The sequence below is a fragment of the Pinus tabuliformis genome, chromosome 6 (genome assembly GCF_031772625.1).
Source record: "Pinus tabuliformis cultivar Carrire ecotype Pingquan chromosome 6, CPIR1, whole genome shotgun sequence".
In the NCBI taxonomy this organism is placed as follows: domain Eukaryota; kingdom Viridiplantae; phylum Streptophyta; class Pinopsida; order Pinales; family Pinaceae; genus Pinus; species Pinus tabuliformis.
In genome coordinates this window covers 295,401,369-295,416,660 of record NC_142292.1, presented here as the reverse complement: position 1 = coordinate 295,416,660, position 15,292 = coordinate 295,401,369, and the positions used below count along the sequence as shown (strand labels likewise).

At 37.1% G+C, this 15,292-nt stretch overlaps 1 protein-coding gene across 3 annotated transcripts in view; it reads right to left on the bottom strand.

The window, feature by feature from the left end:
* Nucleotides 1-7,117: 7,117 nt before the first annotated feature.
* Nucleotides 7,118-15,292, bottom strand: part of LOC149258492 (alpha/beta-Hydrolases superfamily protein) — a 323,185-nt gene continuing 315,010 nt past the window's right edge. For all 3 annotated transcript variants that reach the window (XM_089415429.1, XM_089415431.1, XM_089415433.1), the window contains one exon: nucleotides 7,118-7,728. In XM_089415429.1, coding sequence (XP_089271555.1) covers nucleotides 7,213-7,728 — 516 coding nt within the window. In that variant the 3' untranslated portion in view covers nucleotides 7,118-7,212. The remainder of the gene's footprint in view (nucleotides 7,729-15,292) is intronic.

Sequence of the window (15,292 nt, the reverse complement as noted above, 5' to 3'; positions counted from 1 at the left end):
AATTTTTGGCTAAGGAAGACTAGGGTTTTGCAGTCCTCTTTGGGATTCTTGTGGACTCATGTGTTGATGGTGTGTTTCTCAATGTACTTGTAAGCTTGTTATGTGATTCATTTCCTTTCTTTTACTTCTGCACATTAAACAAATGAAGTGTTAAAGTAAGAATTCATGCTTGCCATGCTCTGCTTTTAAGTTTGTTTAATTTCAATGTTTTCTTCTGTCTAAAGAGAATTCAAAATTATTGTTTGCTCTCTTTAGCTCTTCATCTTTCATTCCTGACCATCCACCTCAGTTAAAGGCATCAACGCTGTCTCCTACCTCGCCCCAAGGAACCCCCTGCAGAAACTGTGTCCAATCCCCGCACCCAAAATTGCCCTCTCCTCAATTTGCCACCAAAAAACACAAAAAACCCCAAAACAAACTCTTTGATGAGTTTACTAGCCTAATATCAGTGTTACCTTATTGGTCATCTCATCTATTGAAGATTTTACGAGATAGACCGGAGAGAGCCTTCTCCTGCCCCGTAGGGCTAGCTACGAGGCTAAATGGTTTGATGTTGCCTTGAGGTTTACCTTTCTCAGCCTGAGGTGAAATTTCAAGCGCTAACACCTTGCAAGAGACTTTTGAAAGACAAGTTGCTATAGCAAGGACAAATATGCCAAGCATAGAGGGTGGGTAAGTTTAACGGTGAGAGAACCAGGCCCATAAAAGTCATCATGCCTAGCTTGCGTGATAAATATATCATTCTAAGCAAGAAGCATTTCTTAAGGGGTTCTCGTTTTTTCCTAGAAGAAGATTTAACTGTAAGACAACAGGAGTAAAAGATGGAGGAAATGTTAAAGGTTAGGGCAATAAGAGATGAAGGCAAGAGAGCATGGATTTATAAAGACAAAGCTGTGATATCACGATTTGGACCTCCTTCCAAAACAAAGCAGCAAGATGGTAATAAAGAAGAGACAACAAACTCTTCAACAGGAAATCAGGAAGCAAGGTCAGTATGGGAAAGTAGGGACAAAGCCTCAAATGTGAGTCTTGCATGTCAAAATAAATAGCAATCAAGACATACCCAAGTTTCCTTAAGGTTAGTTTGTTGGAACTACAGAGGTTACCCATGGAGACGAGGACCTAGGTTAGGGCCTATTACGGAAGATAGAGACATAATTTGCCTCATAGAAACACATGAGCATGAAGGGTGTAAGACACCTCTATTTGAAGGACACTGGAAGATGGCAGTGTGGAACACGGCAACAGGGAATGACAAAGGGCACGGGGGTATCATGGTTTTAGTGAGGGAGAAAGAAGGTCGTCTCATTCAGTTAGAAAAAGAAGACTCAAATAAGTAATTCGTTTGGTTTAAAATATCAGAAAATGGAAACCACATCAGAATTGCAACATGCTATTTTGCGCCGCAAGTTTAAAAAATCTACAAAGGTATAGGGCTTGACCACAAAGATCCATTTGCAGCCTTAAAAGCAGATATTGCAACATATTCTCAGCTAAGTGAAGTCCTTATAGTGGGTGATTTCAATGCTAGGACTGCAAGTGAGCAAGCTAGCATTCTTTGCTGTAAAGAAGATTGCGACCCTATTTGGCTTACAAAAAAGAGTAATCATCAGTGGGAAAGAATTTCAGAGGACAAGGGTTGCAATCTCTTTGGTGAACAATTACTTACTCTATGTGGGGCCTTTGATTTAGTCATTTGTAATGGCTTGACTAGATGGGCAAAGTCCGGTAATTTCACTTGCAATACTTACAATGGAACAAGTGTAGTAGATTATGTAATTTGCTCACATGGTTTGTGTGAGAAAATGGAGGAAGTTTTGATTGGAGATCAGTCGTGGGACTTAAAATCAGATCACAAGCCAATTTATTTAAGTTTATCTTGGATTGGAAATAAACAATTAGAGTAAAAAATTTAGCATGTCCAACAAAATCTCCCACATGGAAAAATTCTTTTGACTCCAGCAAATTGTAATACTTTCAAAATGACGCTAGAGAGGCTCTTCAAGAAGGAGAAAATCACAATTCACGACCTTCATAGTCATGAATTAACACATTTAATTCAATGCACACTTGCAGAGTGCAAAAGAGAAAAAATTAAGAAGTCTGAAACAAATTGCTTTCCGGTTAATGCTTGGTTTGATGAGGAATGCAAAAAGGCAAGGAGAATGTGGAAAGAGTCAAACACGAATAACATAAAGCTCAAAGCTTACAAGTAGTTATTAAGAAAGAAAAAGGCTGATTTCATGGTTTCCAGGAGTGAAGAACTAATCTTCATTGGGAAAAATAATCCCAAATTATTTTGGAAGGAGCTCCAACCGAGAAAGATACAAACTGGAAATAGTATTACAACTTCTAAATGGTTTGACTATGCAAGACAACTATATGAGCAGGATCGCAAGGTTGACGCCCCCGACCCCCCTGGTCAACACTGATACTGAACTCTTCACAGTGCAAGAGGTAGAGATGGGTATCAAGAAGTTGGGTGTTGGAAAAGAGAAAGACTTAACTGAGCTCCAAGCAGAATATCTAAAGTGGGGCTCAAAGATCCTTGCACCTCACATTACAAAAAATTTCAACAAAATCATACAACAGGGGATCCCCACAGATTGGACAACTAGTATGGCAATACCTCTTTTCAAGAGCGGTGACATCAATAATCCCTCCAATTATAGGCCCATCATGATAAACCCTTTGTTTGCAAAGCTATTTGGAAGCATACTAAAAAATAAAATTAGCAAGTGGGCAGAAGAAAGAGATAAGTGTGCTAAAGGGAAAGCATGTTTTAGACCTAAACATTTCACATTTAATCATTGTATAACTTTAAGGCACTGCATTGAAAAAGTTTGGGAGAAAAAGGAAGAAGTCTTTTGTTGCTTTGTTGATTTTAGAAAATCGTTTGACATGGTTCCTAGGGATAAGCTTTGACACAGAATGGATGAAATTGAGGTTCCTAAACATTTGAGAGCAGCTGTGCATAAGCTATATGAAGAGGTGAAAGTCAAAATTAGAACTTCAACAGGCATTTTTGAAAGTTTTAGAAGCAATATCGGGGTCAAGTAAGGTTGTCCACTGTCTCCTACCCCTTTTTGGTTTATATATCAACAAGCTTGAGGAGTGACTAAATTCGCAAGGGGGTGATGGTATCTATTTGGGCAAGTTTGTTATAAGGCTTCTTTTGTATGCAGATGACCATATTCTGATTGCTAAATCGACTCTTGGTTTGCAAGAGCACTTACTATCCCTTGAGCATTTATGTAGAAGTGTGGGGATGCAAGTCAATATCAACAAAAAGAAAGTAGTGGTTTCTCTAAAAAAGGAAAACATAACCAGCATAAGTTCTACTTTGAAGGCAACATTCTGGAAGAAGTTACGGATTACAAATACCTCAGAATTGACTTCAACAAAAATCTAAGCTGGGATGGTTGTAGAAAGAAACACACTTTGGGGGGTTGTAAAACATTTTATGCTTTTCAAAATAAGTGTAGAGAGGCAGAGTTATGGGATTGGACAACCACTTAAACTCTGTTTGGGCTTCTAGTGATTCCGATGATTCTCTATGGTTGTGAACTATGGGCTAGTAGTACATCCGACATGCAGTGGAGACAAATTGAGAAAATTCAGAAGTGTTTGATTACAAACAAATTCAAGATTAAAAGCACACTTCCTTATGCTATCTTCTTAAGTGAATCAGGGGCTACTCCTATTGAAGCAATTGCTATGGTGTGAGTCATAAGGTATTTAAAAAAATTGAGCAAATGGAAGAGGGTAGATGGCATAAGGTTGCCTTTAATGATAGATTGTGCAATAGAAAAAAAGCTTAGATGCAACAAGATGACAAATGGTTTAGTAAATGGGGTATTTGATTGAACAAGTGTTCCATAAACAACAAAGAGATAAGAGCTTTTGTTATGGATAAGTTCCACAAGCATATTTGGGATAAGGAGCTAGGAAGAAAGAAAAAATACTATATTGAAGTGTTTAATCCCACTCATAGTCATCAACCAAAGGCATACATAGAGGCCAATATCTCTTGGAGAGCCAAAATTCTTATTTCTCAGTTAAGGACTAATTCTCATCAATTCCGTTGAGAAACAGGGCGCTGGAAAAGGCCAAAAGAAGTGTGGGAGGAAAGAGTATGCATTTTTTGTTCTTCTGGGAAAGAGGAAACAAAAAAGCATTTCATTTTAGAATGTGAGGCCTTTAAAGACAACATGGAAAGTTATACAGATATGTTGGCAACTAGCTCTTGGGATAAATCTATTTAGCAAGGGGTTTGTCGAGAAGATGGGAGCATTTATTGTGAAGCTTCACAGAAAAAGGGCTGAATACATCAAGCAGATGAAGAAGCAATCTGTTCCATAAGCTATCTTTAGCCTCTAATTTCTTTCTTTATTTCTTTGTGCAGGTATCTTACACAAATTTATGGGTTTTTAGAATATCATTTTGATTTGATAAAAGTAGCAAGTATCTCTATTTCATGATCATTTCTAAATCTCTATTAATCTAACAATTAGATCTAAGTGGAGAAAAGTTATCATTCAGGGTTTAGGCGTTTGGGGAAGTCCTCAGCTAGACCGACTCTCAGTTTACAAAATCTAAAAAGCCCACCGCCTTTTTAATTTCTGAAGTCATTTTATAGAATATTTTACTTGCAGGGTGCCTCTTTAAAATTTGAAATTTATTTCTAAATTTGTGCAACATTTGTTTAAATCTAGCTAATAGAAGGATTTGATCTGCATATCTGCTAGATCTATAGAATATTATTATAGATTTGTAAATATCAAATTTTTAATTCATTCGGGTTATGGGTATTTCATATTTTTGTAAATACATGTTTTGGGGTTTGCTATCTTTTGTTTGTGCAAGAACGAACCAAAAGATTGCAGGCAAATTTTGTGGATTCTGGAGACAAATCTAGACCCTGGAGGACATCCCCATTTTGTTTGCAGGTTAAAGAGAGAATTCAAGAGGATCATGGGCAAAATTTTTAGGGCCTTGAAGCCCTATGTTGGTCATCTCCAGCTCCTTCTTTGCCTCCCTTCATTTTTCGGCCTCCCCTCTCCATTCTCGGCCTCCCTTCATTTTCGGCTTCCCCTCTTCTCCTCTCAAATTCCCTCCTTCTCCTTCGCTTCCTCTACTTTTCTTCTCGGCTTGCTCCCTTGTCCCTTGCTGCCTCACGGCTTGCTCCCTCACCTCTCCTCTCTCCTTCGTTTTTCCTTTCCCTTCTCGGCTTGCCTATTCCTCCTCACCCTCGACCCTCCTCCCTTCACTCTCGGCCCTCGATCTGAGCTGTTGTCGCGGTGCCTAGACATTCTGTGCGACAACACAAGGATTAGGGAGCACTTATGGGAGGTACTTTCTATCTAAACAACAGTATTGTATTATCTTCGGTAATGTCAACCAATGTGTAGTAGACGAAGATTTTGTTATTTTGTACTGGTGGATATATTATCATGCATTTGAATTTCACTCCAAAGCTATCCATGTATACTCTCAGTTGACTCATACAGGAAATTGCACAACTTGAAATTGATGTGTAATTTGGGTGGAGAGCAAACTTGTTCACTAGTTTCTAGATAATCACTATTTCTATGAGGTCTTGCTCATCTTCAGGATTCAGTTCAAAGTGGCATAGAGGAGAGTTCACAAGGTCTTGCTCATCTTCAGGATTTAGTTCAAAGTGGCATAGAGGAGAGTTCACAAGGTCTTGCTCATCTTCAGGATTTAGTTCAAAGTGGCAAAGAGGAAAGTTCACTCTTGATGTATCTGTAGGCCTCTCCATGCAGTAAGCTAAACAACAGTTCTTGCAGCGAAGTAAACAACAGTGCTTGGTATGATTTAATGGTAGCAGTGGCTTGTGAAACATGCAATAATGCAAACAAGACCTTCAGGATGTCACATTTCATTGTGAGGCCGTATGCACAGTGCATACATCAGAAATGTTAGCTACCAGACAAGTGAATAATGCGAGGATAAGAAGGTTGTCTAGTGGTGGGTTTCTATTGTATGGAGGTTGGATACTGGAGGATTCGATCACTGAAGTAGAGAATCAGAATATGATATACTTGTAACTGCCTAAAACTCTGGTATAAATAAAGCTCGAGTACTTGGTCTAAAATTATTTATCTTCTCATGTATTTATTGTTCACTGCTAATGAATGATTACAACTCTCTTGTTTAATCCAGTTAAGTTAATTTCATAATACTGTGTTTACCTCCTCTGGTTCCACTGACATTATTATGTGCTTATCCTTGACGCTAACAATTTGTCTACAATTAGGTTTCAATAACTAGGTTAGGGTTTTGTCTAGGCATTTGTTGTACGGCTGAAAACATTGTGACCCAGTAATATTCCTCTAACATGGATGACTCACTTGAATTCTCCGCCTTCAAACAGCATTTGCTCTAGCTCTTATTCGGCCCTATGACCTGATGAAAGGCACTGGTTTCCAGATCTTTCCCTAAAGTTGTTACTGTAATCTTTTTGGTGTTTTACCTACTTGTTGATCTTTTTTACTCACACTGATTCAATCTGCAGGTCATAAACAGGTGATAGGGATACCCCCCTCGTGTTGGTGAGAACCAACCCAAAGTAAGAGGAGCTCAGGAGGTGACAGTTCTTTTTCTTTTAAACAGCCTCACCCGAGGTTCAGTTCAGTTGAAACATTCCCTATGATAATGAATAGGCAAATATAATTGCAAATTTCGTAAATACTACTTTAGCTTTTCCCAATCAAGCAGTTATTAAAGAAAACTAATCTGTCAGTGATTCAAATGACAAAAATCAGGTCAGTGTTAATATAAGTTGTCTCCAATTATTCAAATGGACAACAGTTGTTGGGCTACTATATTCTTGAGCCCGGCCCAGCACTGACCTTATTTTACACTAAGAATATAGCATTGAAGAAGGATCACATACAAAGAAAGGATGAAATAGAGTCCAGACATGATAGAGGCAATAGCAATAATGTATTGCCAAAGATTAGTAGTCACCCTGAGGATGAGATAATAGCAAAACTACAAAAACTGACCAGACAAAGCAACTATAATTTCTTTTTACTCAATCCACAAACTAAGAAGAGGACCTTATTCAAAATACAATTCAACAGCGACAAGAGAAGGATGAACATTGAATATATTAAAAAATCATGGGCATAATAGTGTCACATAAAGCATTTGATAATAATGACAACAACACTTTTAACTCAAAGTTCATTTTACAAATTTATCCGCAACAGATCCACTCTTTCTCTGACTGATCTCCACAAGCAAAGCCAATAAAGCTTCACACATCTGAGATGCATTAGATTCTGTGGTATCCTTTGTTATGGAAGAATAGACCATCCATGCATGATCTAGCTTTCTGTCTGGTCGTACAACTACAGATCCAGGAACCTCTGCATCCTTCCTAGTAACAAGGCCATCACTTTTCTCACCATATCTTAGCTGAAGATGCATTGCACACATAGCCATGGCTGCTGCGACAGGAACAGCAACAGGAACCTTTGTCCTTTGACTAGCTGCCTCCTCAGAGTTTGTGTTGGTAGATGGTAGAGAAAACCATGGAAGTTCTGCATGTGCTATATGGGACATGGTAGCCATGACTCCAGGAGCTATACTAACTTCTGTGTGGAATGAAACTAAGGGCACATCTGTGGGCAGCATATGCTTGGATATAAATTCCCGCCTCTTGTCATATGTCAAGTCCTCTAATGCACGCATATCACCCTGTAAATTGGTGAAAAAGTAAATGTGAGAATAATATCATAGATCCTTTCAACATATAATTTCAGTATTTATTGTCACTGTCATTTGGAATTATAAATCACTGTTTCCCAGACAGACATATTTTTCCTACAGCAGTGTGAGGTGTTACCACTCGATTAGCCTCACTGGATATGCAAGGTAAACACAGGATAAAACAAGGAAAACTCTGAAAGGAAACCACTGTTACCTAGGCTCCCACTTCCCACTCTTCTTAGATGAATACAGGTCACCTAAAGGGAGGCTTCCCAACATAGGATTTCTCTGTTTGCATGTGAGTGTGTTTTAAGACAATACCATCTTAAACAATTGCTAGGAGGGCTCAATATAATATAGCTATTATTGCAAGAAGGCATGTGTTTCAGACAGACCATAAACAGAGTCACCAGAATATAGAGTTGGTGCATTTGTAGGATATGTGGGACAGCAAGCAAACAGGGCTAATGGAGTAGGTTAAGAGTTGCAGGAAACAGAATTTTTTATATTATTTTGAACTAAGAATAATTGCCCAGGAATAAAAAAATCTGGTCACACGTGAAGTTCTGATAATTTCTTTGTATAAAAAATTTATGCAACCAGATCTGAATCATCAAAGCAGCTCTGCTGATAAAGGCGTCGATTGCAAGGTTCAGGTATACTTTGAAAAGCTATTTCATACATTAAAGAAATTTCTTTTAGACACGACATACATGCAAACTTCTAGAGGTATTTAACAGAGCAACAGATCTGCAATTACAGCCTTAATATTGAGAATCTAACCAGGCAGCGAATGAGCAAGCTATTACGGACAACTGGGGTCACTCAAATCAAAATGTGTGTTTGACACTTGCTTCAATAATGACCCAGCACCCAGAATGAAGAGCCTTATACAAGCGCTTGGGTAAGGTAAGCAAGTCTTAAAATATTGCTAACAATAAGATGAGATAAACATTCAAGAGATACTCTGTTTTAACAGTGGGTAGATTAAAGCTTCTTTACACGTAGTATGGCTATCCTTTTAATGTTAATGAAGTGAACAAAGTTCCTTCTTCAGATTAATTACTCCAGAAGACTTGGAATATGAGGATCTCCATTGAGATACAAATATTATATATTAAATGTCTGAATAAGATGATGATACAATGAGAATGAGAGGTCTGCTTATATACTATGCAGGTGCCTCTTCATGGAGAGTCATGTCTCATTTAGACATGAATCTTCAACCTAATTACTAGTTAACTAATCATTATTAATTATTATCATTTACATTATTTCCTATATATTTATTCATAACAGTTAAATGCCAAAAACAAGTAGCAAAGTAAGGGTTCAGATAAATTTTCAATTTCCTAGGCAAAACAGAGCTTTGAGTTCACCATTCCATTTCAGGAAAAATATTCAACATTAGGTTGAAAGGTTATCATAAAAAATACTGAAGGTCCTCACTCATACATTTTGACAAACAGTTTGTATATGGTCTAAAACCAAAACTTTGAATTATGAGATTTCAACCCAGATCTTGAATGTTTGTGCTTGGAATTCATATATCTTGGTTAATAGGCATAAGAAATACTTTCCAGCTTTCAATTGCAAACTTATAATCAATATACAATGTTGAGGAAGTGAAGGATGCTGAGCAAATGTAAAGGGATTTATACAAATATTTCTTCAAATAGTTTGCATGCAAACTATTCCTTCAATGATCATGTTTCAAGTTTCAACAGTCTTACAAATATTTCAAATGGCTAGTTTTTTCTTTTCTCTTTTGAAATGCTCTTGAGACTCCTTATACACAGCCTGTGTTGCAAGGGACTTAATGCCTTTACGCACCAACAGAGAAGAGGGAAAATACTATTGTCAGCACACGAAGTAAATGGCTATGAGAAAAAGGGGGTGCGCTGAGTTGAAAGGGGAAGCAGACTTCAGAGATATATAGTGGAGCATCATGGGTTTGCTACTGAAAAGAATAGTTCTGTTGTAACATTTTCTTGGCAAAATGTTACAGTTAAAAATTTTTGGCCTTAGCTCATTAACCTTGTCTTCTAAATTCTAATCCATTTTCTACACAGTCTCAATCAGCATTTCAAATAAAAATAAATTCAGAAAAACAAAAAATCAAATATATATATATATATATATATATATATATTAGAATGATTAATATTAATTAAAGTTAAGAAATTAATTAGGGTTATATTAATTAGATTTAGAATTAAAAGTCAATTAAATAAAAATAAAAAATAAAAAAATAAAAATCAAAGTTAAAAGGCCCTGCCCACCAATTTGAAATCAGGGCAAAACAAGACATGGTTTTCTATAGGAGACATGGTTTTTCAAAGACCACAGGCAGAAATTATTTTCTAAGTATAGAAATATGACTTTACAAGTCAAAAAATATTTGGGAAATATTCTATCAAAATATTTATTCTCAAATATTTTAAGGTTGATATTTCTGAAAATTGAAGAGTGAGAAAATTAATGATTTCCAAATCATTTTCAAATTTTACGGCAACGGTTAAGAACTTCAAGGATAATTAAGGCAAATTGAATCATCAAAGGATTTGATCAAAATATAGAGGATTAATCAATTCTATTAAAAGAATCAGTCAACTAGATTATTGCAGATTGTAAGGAATATATTCCAGATGTCCAGGCAGAAAATTAGAATACTTGGCAGTCAAAGGTTCATTTAATGGGAGTCGGGCAGATTTTCAGGAACAATTCAAACATAATATCAGCACTTCATTTAGACTGGAAGGTATAATATCAGCAGTCAAAGGATCATTTCCGGATTTGGAGGCAGAAAACTTTCTATCAGTTTCAGATTTCCTGCAACAAATTGAAGATAATATTTGATTTTAGTTTATTAGTTAGATTTTTATTCCAGAACACAGTTATCTTGATGTATTTTTTCATATATTGTTTCATTTGTAATGTAGAGGGGCTGGCTTTTGAGCCCAGAAGGACCCTCATATTTTTGTAAAGTTTGCTATTACAAAGCTTTTAATCAAGTGCTTCTGGCTCCAGTTAATGACATAATTTGTTTCTTATGTATGCCATTTCCTATAATTACATAATCTTTTCTGCATATATTTGAGGTAGTGTAAGACATTGGGAAGAGCTAGGCTGAGTATCAGCCTCCCTGACATCCCTAATGCAATGTTATTTTCTTTACTTAGTAGAAGATTGAACAGTCTATTTAATTGGTCACCCAAAAATCATTAGATTGTTGCTTCTATGCTATACTTGAATGTATTTGTGTTCACTATAGAGGTTCTTCTATACGTTTTTGTTCTTGTTAGATGATTAGGTATTCAGGGAGGATACTTGATTATCTAATTTATCCTCTATTCCTCTATCAAAACCTTTCTAGCTATGTTTTTCTGTCATAGCTGAACGTTGGCACTTTGACTAGGCCTTATTTGTTAAGCAGGGATTTGTAACTCATTAGCAACCACTTATACAACAAACCCTAGATCTGGCCATTGTGCTTCATAGGTTGTTGTTCAGTGACAGTGAACAGCATTAAAAGCCTCGTAACACTTGAGGGAGCCCCCCTCTGGTTTGAAGACCTGCTCGGACCTAAAGTTGGTTGAGTTGGTTTCTCGACACAGTTTCACAACCAAGAACTGCCTTCAAGAAACAAATACAACAAGTTCTAAGAGAAAAATTGTGGCTGAAAGAGGTGGGTACTAGTGCCTTATCCAGGAAGGTGTATGGGGTCTTTGGCACCAGCAGAACAGAGTTCTTAGAGATAAAGGTCAACACTCTTGATATTTTCTAAGAAGAAATGGAGCACTCGCTTAGAAGGGGCAGCAGACTTAATAATTTATATGGTAAACGGAACCAAGTCTCCTGCCAAAGAAAGAGTTGGTGAAATAAGAATTTTGGTGGCTGAAAGACAGAGTACCAGTGCCTTTTGATATTGGATGAATGAGGTCAAGCTATGGATGGCTGGGAAGCTTGCTTTGGTGAAGAAGGTGCACTAACTGAGTAGTACAAACCTGATACACTCCTATCCTTGACTTTCTAGTAACCCAGATTTCCTAACCCAAATACTTTTGCAAAAATAAACAAGGGCAGGTCATAAAACAAAGATCTGTCATGAAGCCAGTTGACATTATATTTCAGTATAGATAAACAATAATACAATAGAAAAGGCATCTCAAATGATAAATATCAGATACATATTGGATGGATATTACCAGTTTCTTTTTAGAGTTCCATAGCCATTTGCTGAGAAAATCCCAAGGTGAACTAGTTCAGTGTAGCAACAGCAAACTCAGCCTCAAGTGAAACCATAGCACCAGACTAAAAACGGAAAGGTTCTCTTAGAGAATCAGAAGAATAATCCAGTACTCAGTCTTCCAACAATCAAAACAATGGCAGGGCGAGCTGAGTAAATAATCCCAACTTCTAACCCCCCCTGTAGTCAATTTCTGACAACTATATTAATGGAAAATGGGGCCTGGGTTTTCTAGAAGTTGGGTCCACTAGAAAGTGTGCCTTCTAAGGCTGAAAATATTACAATAAGCACATTTTCTGTAGGGCCCTAAAAATATAGCCATGCCATTCTTTTTCGATGACAAAAATAAAGTCAAAATTATTATTTTGGTGGGCCCCAATGAGATGGGCACCCCTTCTTAGCTGAGCATGATAGCATTACATTGAAATACTCCTTCTGGGACCCTTATGACCTCTTTGGCTATTGCAGTTGCAAATACATTTTACAATATGCATGATGTAAGCTTTACGAGGGGTTCCCCTTTCTTTGACTTAGTGAACTAATCACACAAATATGAAAGAATGCCCATGTAGGCCCAAATGTTGAATGGGTGGTAAATTGGTAATAGTGGCTCTAACTTGGGGATGTGTACTCCGGGGGAGGATAAAAGGACTCCAGAATCTCTATCAATAACTACTCATGCACACAAAAATAGATTGAATAGACAAAGCAGGGTGATACTATGACCCTGAATATATTTGTCAAAAAGTAATCAAAATATAGCGAACACAAACCAGATAAAATGAATGATAATTGTAAAATAAGCAAAAAACTGAAAACATCTTGATACCTGGAAAAAAACAATCTGATTGATGTTTGAATGAGTATTTATTTATTATTATCATTTTTTCCTGTTATAATACACACACACACATGGATAGTACAACTTGGCTCAGATAGAAAGGGTAACCTGTCACCATTCAACTGACTCAGATAGAAAGAATTAATTCTGGATTTTCTATATATCATGAAAGGACCAAGCCACAGACTTTTGAATTTCCCATGCATTATGTGCTTTTCCTCCCATTTATTCTACATCAAGACCAAGTCCCCAATTTCAAATCTTTCATGCACTCTCTTGTCGAAGGGGTATATCCAAGTGGTGACTATTTGTTCTGCTATATATATATATATATATATATAGCAGAGCAAATAGTCACCACTTGGATAGTACAACTTTCGAATATGCATATTCATGGGCAAGGGTAACCTGTCACTATTCAAATGACTCAGATAGAAAGAATGAATTCTGCATTTCTATATATCATGAAAGCAGGATGCCACAAACTTTAGAATTTCCCATGCATTCTGGCATTTTCCTTCCATTTATTCCACATCAAGACCAAGTCCCCAATTTCAAATAATCTTTCACATGCTCTTGTCGAAGGTGGCCTTTGGGATTCCTTCGCTCTCAATGAATTTATCAAAGGCTCTCCTGCAGTTTTCATCAAGTTCTATCAATTGACTGATTTGTAACAGTAGTGCACTCTGGTCAAAGGCAATGTGCTGCAACAATTGGTACACGGGAATCTTTGAGTGGGAATGTAACTTGACATCCAACCTGTATAGAAGCTGAAATGGGCTCATATTGTTGGCCTGCTTCTTGGTGATTTTGTGTGCCCATAGGGCATATTTTATTTTACTATGCTAGGTTCTCTTGTAACCCATTACTTTTTTAATAATTGTCATAAGATTCTTATTGGTTGACTCAACCAATCCATTACCTTGTGGGTAATAATTTAATGAATGGGACGATATAATTCCATAGTTGAAACAAAGCATGGACACCTCAGTGGAACCAAAAGCTTTAGGATTATCAGTCTTGATCTTCACCAACACACCAAACCTTGTGATGTTTTTTTCTTCAATAAAGTCAATGAGTACCTTTTCAATAGCTTTCTTCATGGGAATGGCCTCAACCTCTCTAGTAAAATCATCACTTGCTGTCAAGATCCATTTATGGCCATTGTTGGAGTTATCTTTGAACATTGCTGAAAGGGTGCCTCTACCATCACTGGCTGCAATGACAAGGCGGCTAAATGCTTCTTCCCAGTGAAAACTGACATGATTGGCACATTTTCACAAAAGCATGCACATCAACGGACATGGTGGATCAATAGTATCCTGCTCTTAGTATCTTATGCAATATGGTACGAGCAGCAAAGTGACCCCCACATGACCCAGAATGGAACTCCATAATTTTCTTAGATTTCTCCTTGCTCACACATCTCAGGATAAGGCCATCAAGGTCCCTCCATCCTAGACCATCCGCGATAAAACAATACTTTGCAGCATGAAGTCTAAGATCTCTTATGCCCAATTATGTGATTAGGGCATGAGAAAGTTTTGAGGAAATATATAATATTCATGTACCATTCATCTCTCTCTAGCTCCTCGATCATTGCGGAAATTATATCAATGAAATTAAGACCTAAGGCTTTCTTGTTTCCTCAGCCAACATTATTGCAAAGTCTTGTCCCTTCACTAATATTGTGGGTTTAATCAACAAATCATATTCTTGTATGTTCCCACTTTCCTCTGGTGCCTGAACAATCTTGTTGCATCAGAACATCTTTCACAGCAAAGTGAGGGACATAAGCTATTAACCTAGATAGCCTACGTAAGTTGTAAAATCTGAGGGATTGAACCAAAGTGTACACTTGTTTCTCCATGGTAGTATTTATGTTCAAAGCCCCTAAGGCTCTTGCTCATAAAGGCTATAAGCTGCTACATATTATCATTATTTTTTTGCAGGAGCACTCCAACATTGATATCTTCAAAAGAAAATGAGAATAAAATAAAGTCCTTTGAGTAATGAGAACTCACAAGATGAGAGGGGATGTGATTTCTTCTTTGATCTTTCTAAAAGCATTACTGCTATCCTCATCCCATTCAAATTTGATATCTTTCTTCAGCAAATTGGATAAAGGTTTCACAATTTTAGCAAAATTCGAATAAGCCTCTTGATGAAGTTTATCTTACTGAAAAAGGACTACATGGCTTTTATATTTTCTAAGAGAGGGATCTTCTTTATGGCATCCACTCTTGCAGGTCGATGTGAATCCCTTCCTTCGAAATAGTATGGCCCAACAACTTTTCATGATCTACCCAAAAATAGACTTCTTAGTAATTAATGAAATTTTGTATGTACAACACCTCTCAAAAACTTGCCTTATGCGATCCTCAACATGGGAAGCTCTCCTTTTCATGTGGCCTTCATGAAATGTTGGGTTTTGCATAAAGATGGTAGAATGCTTTTTGTCC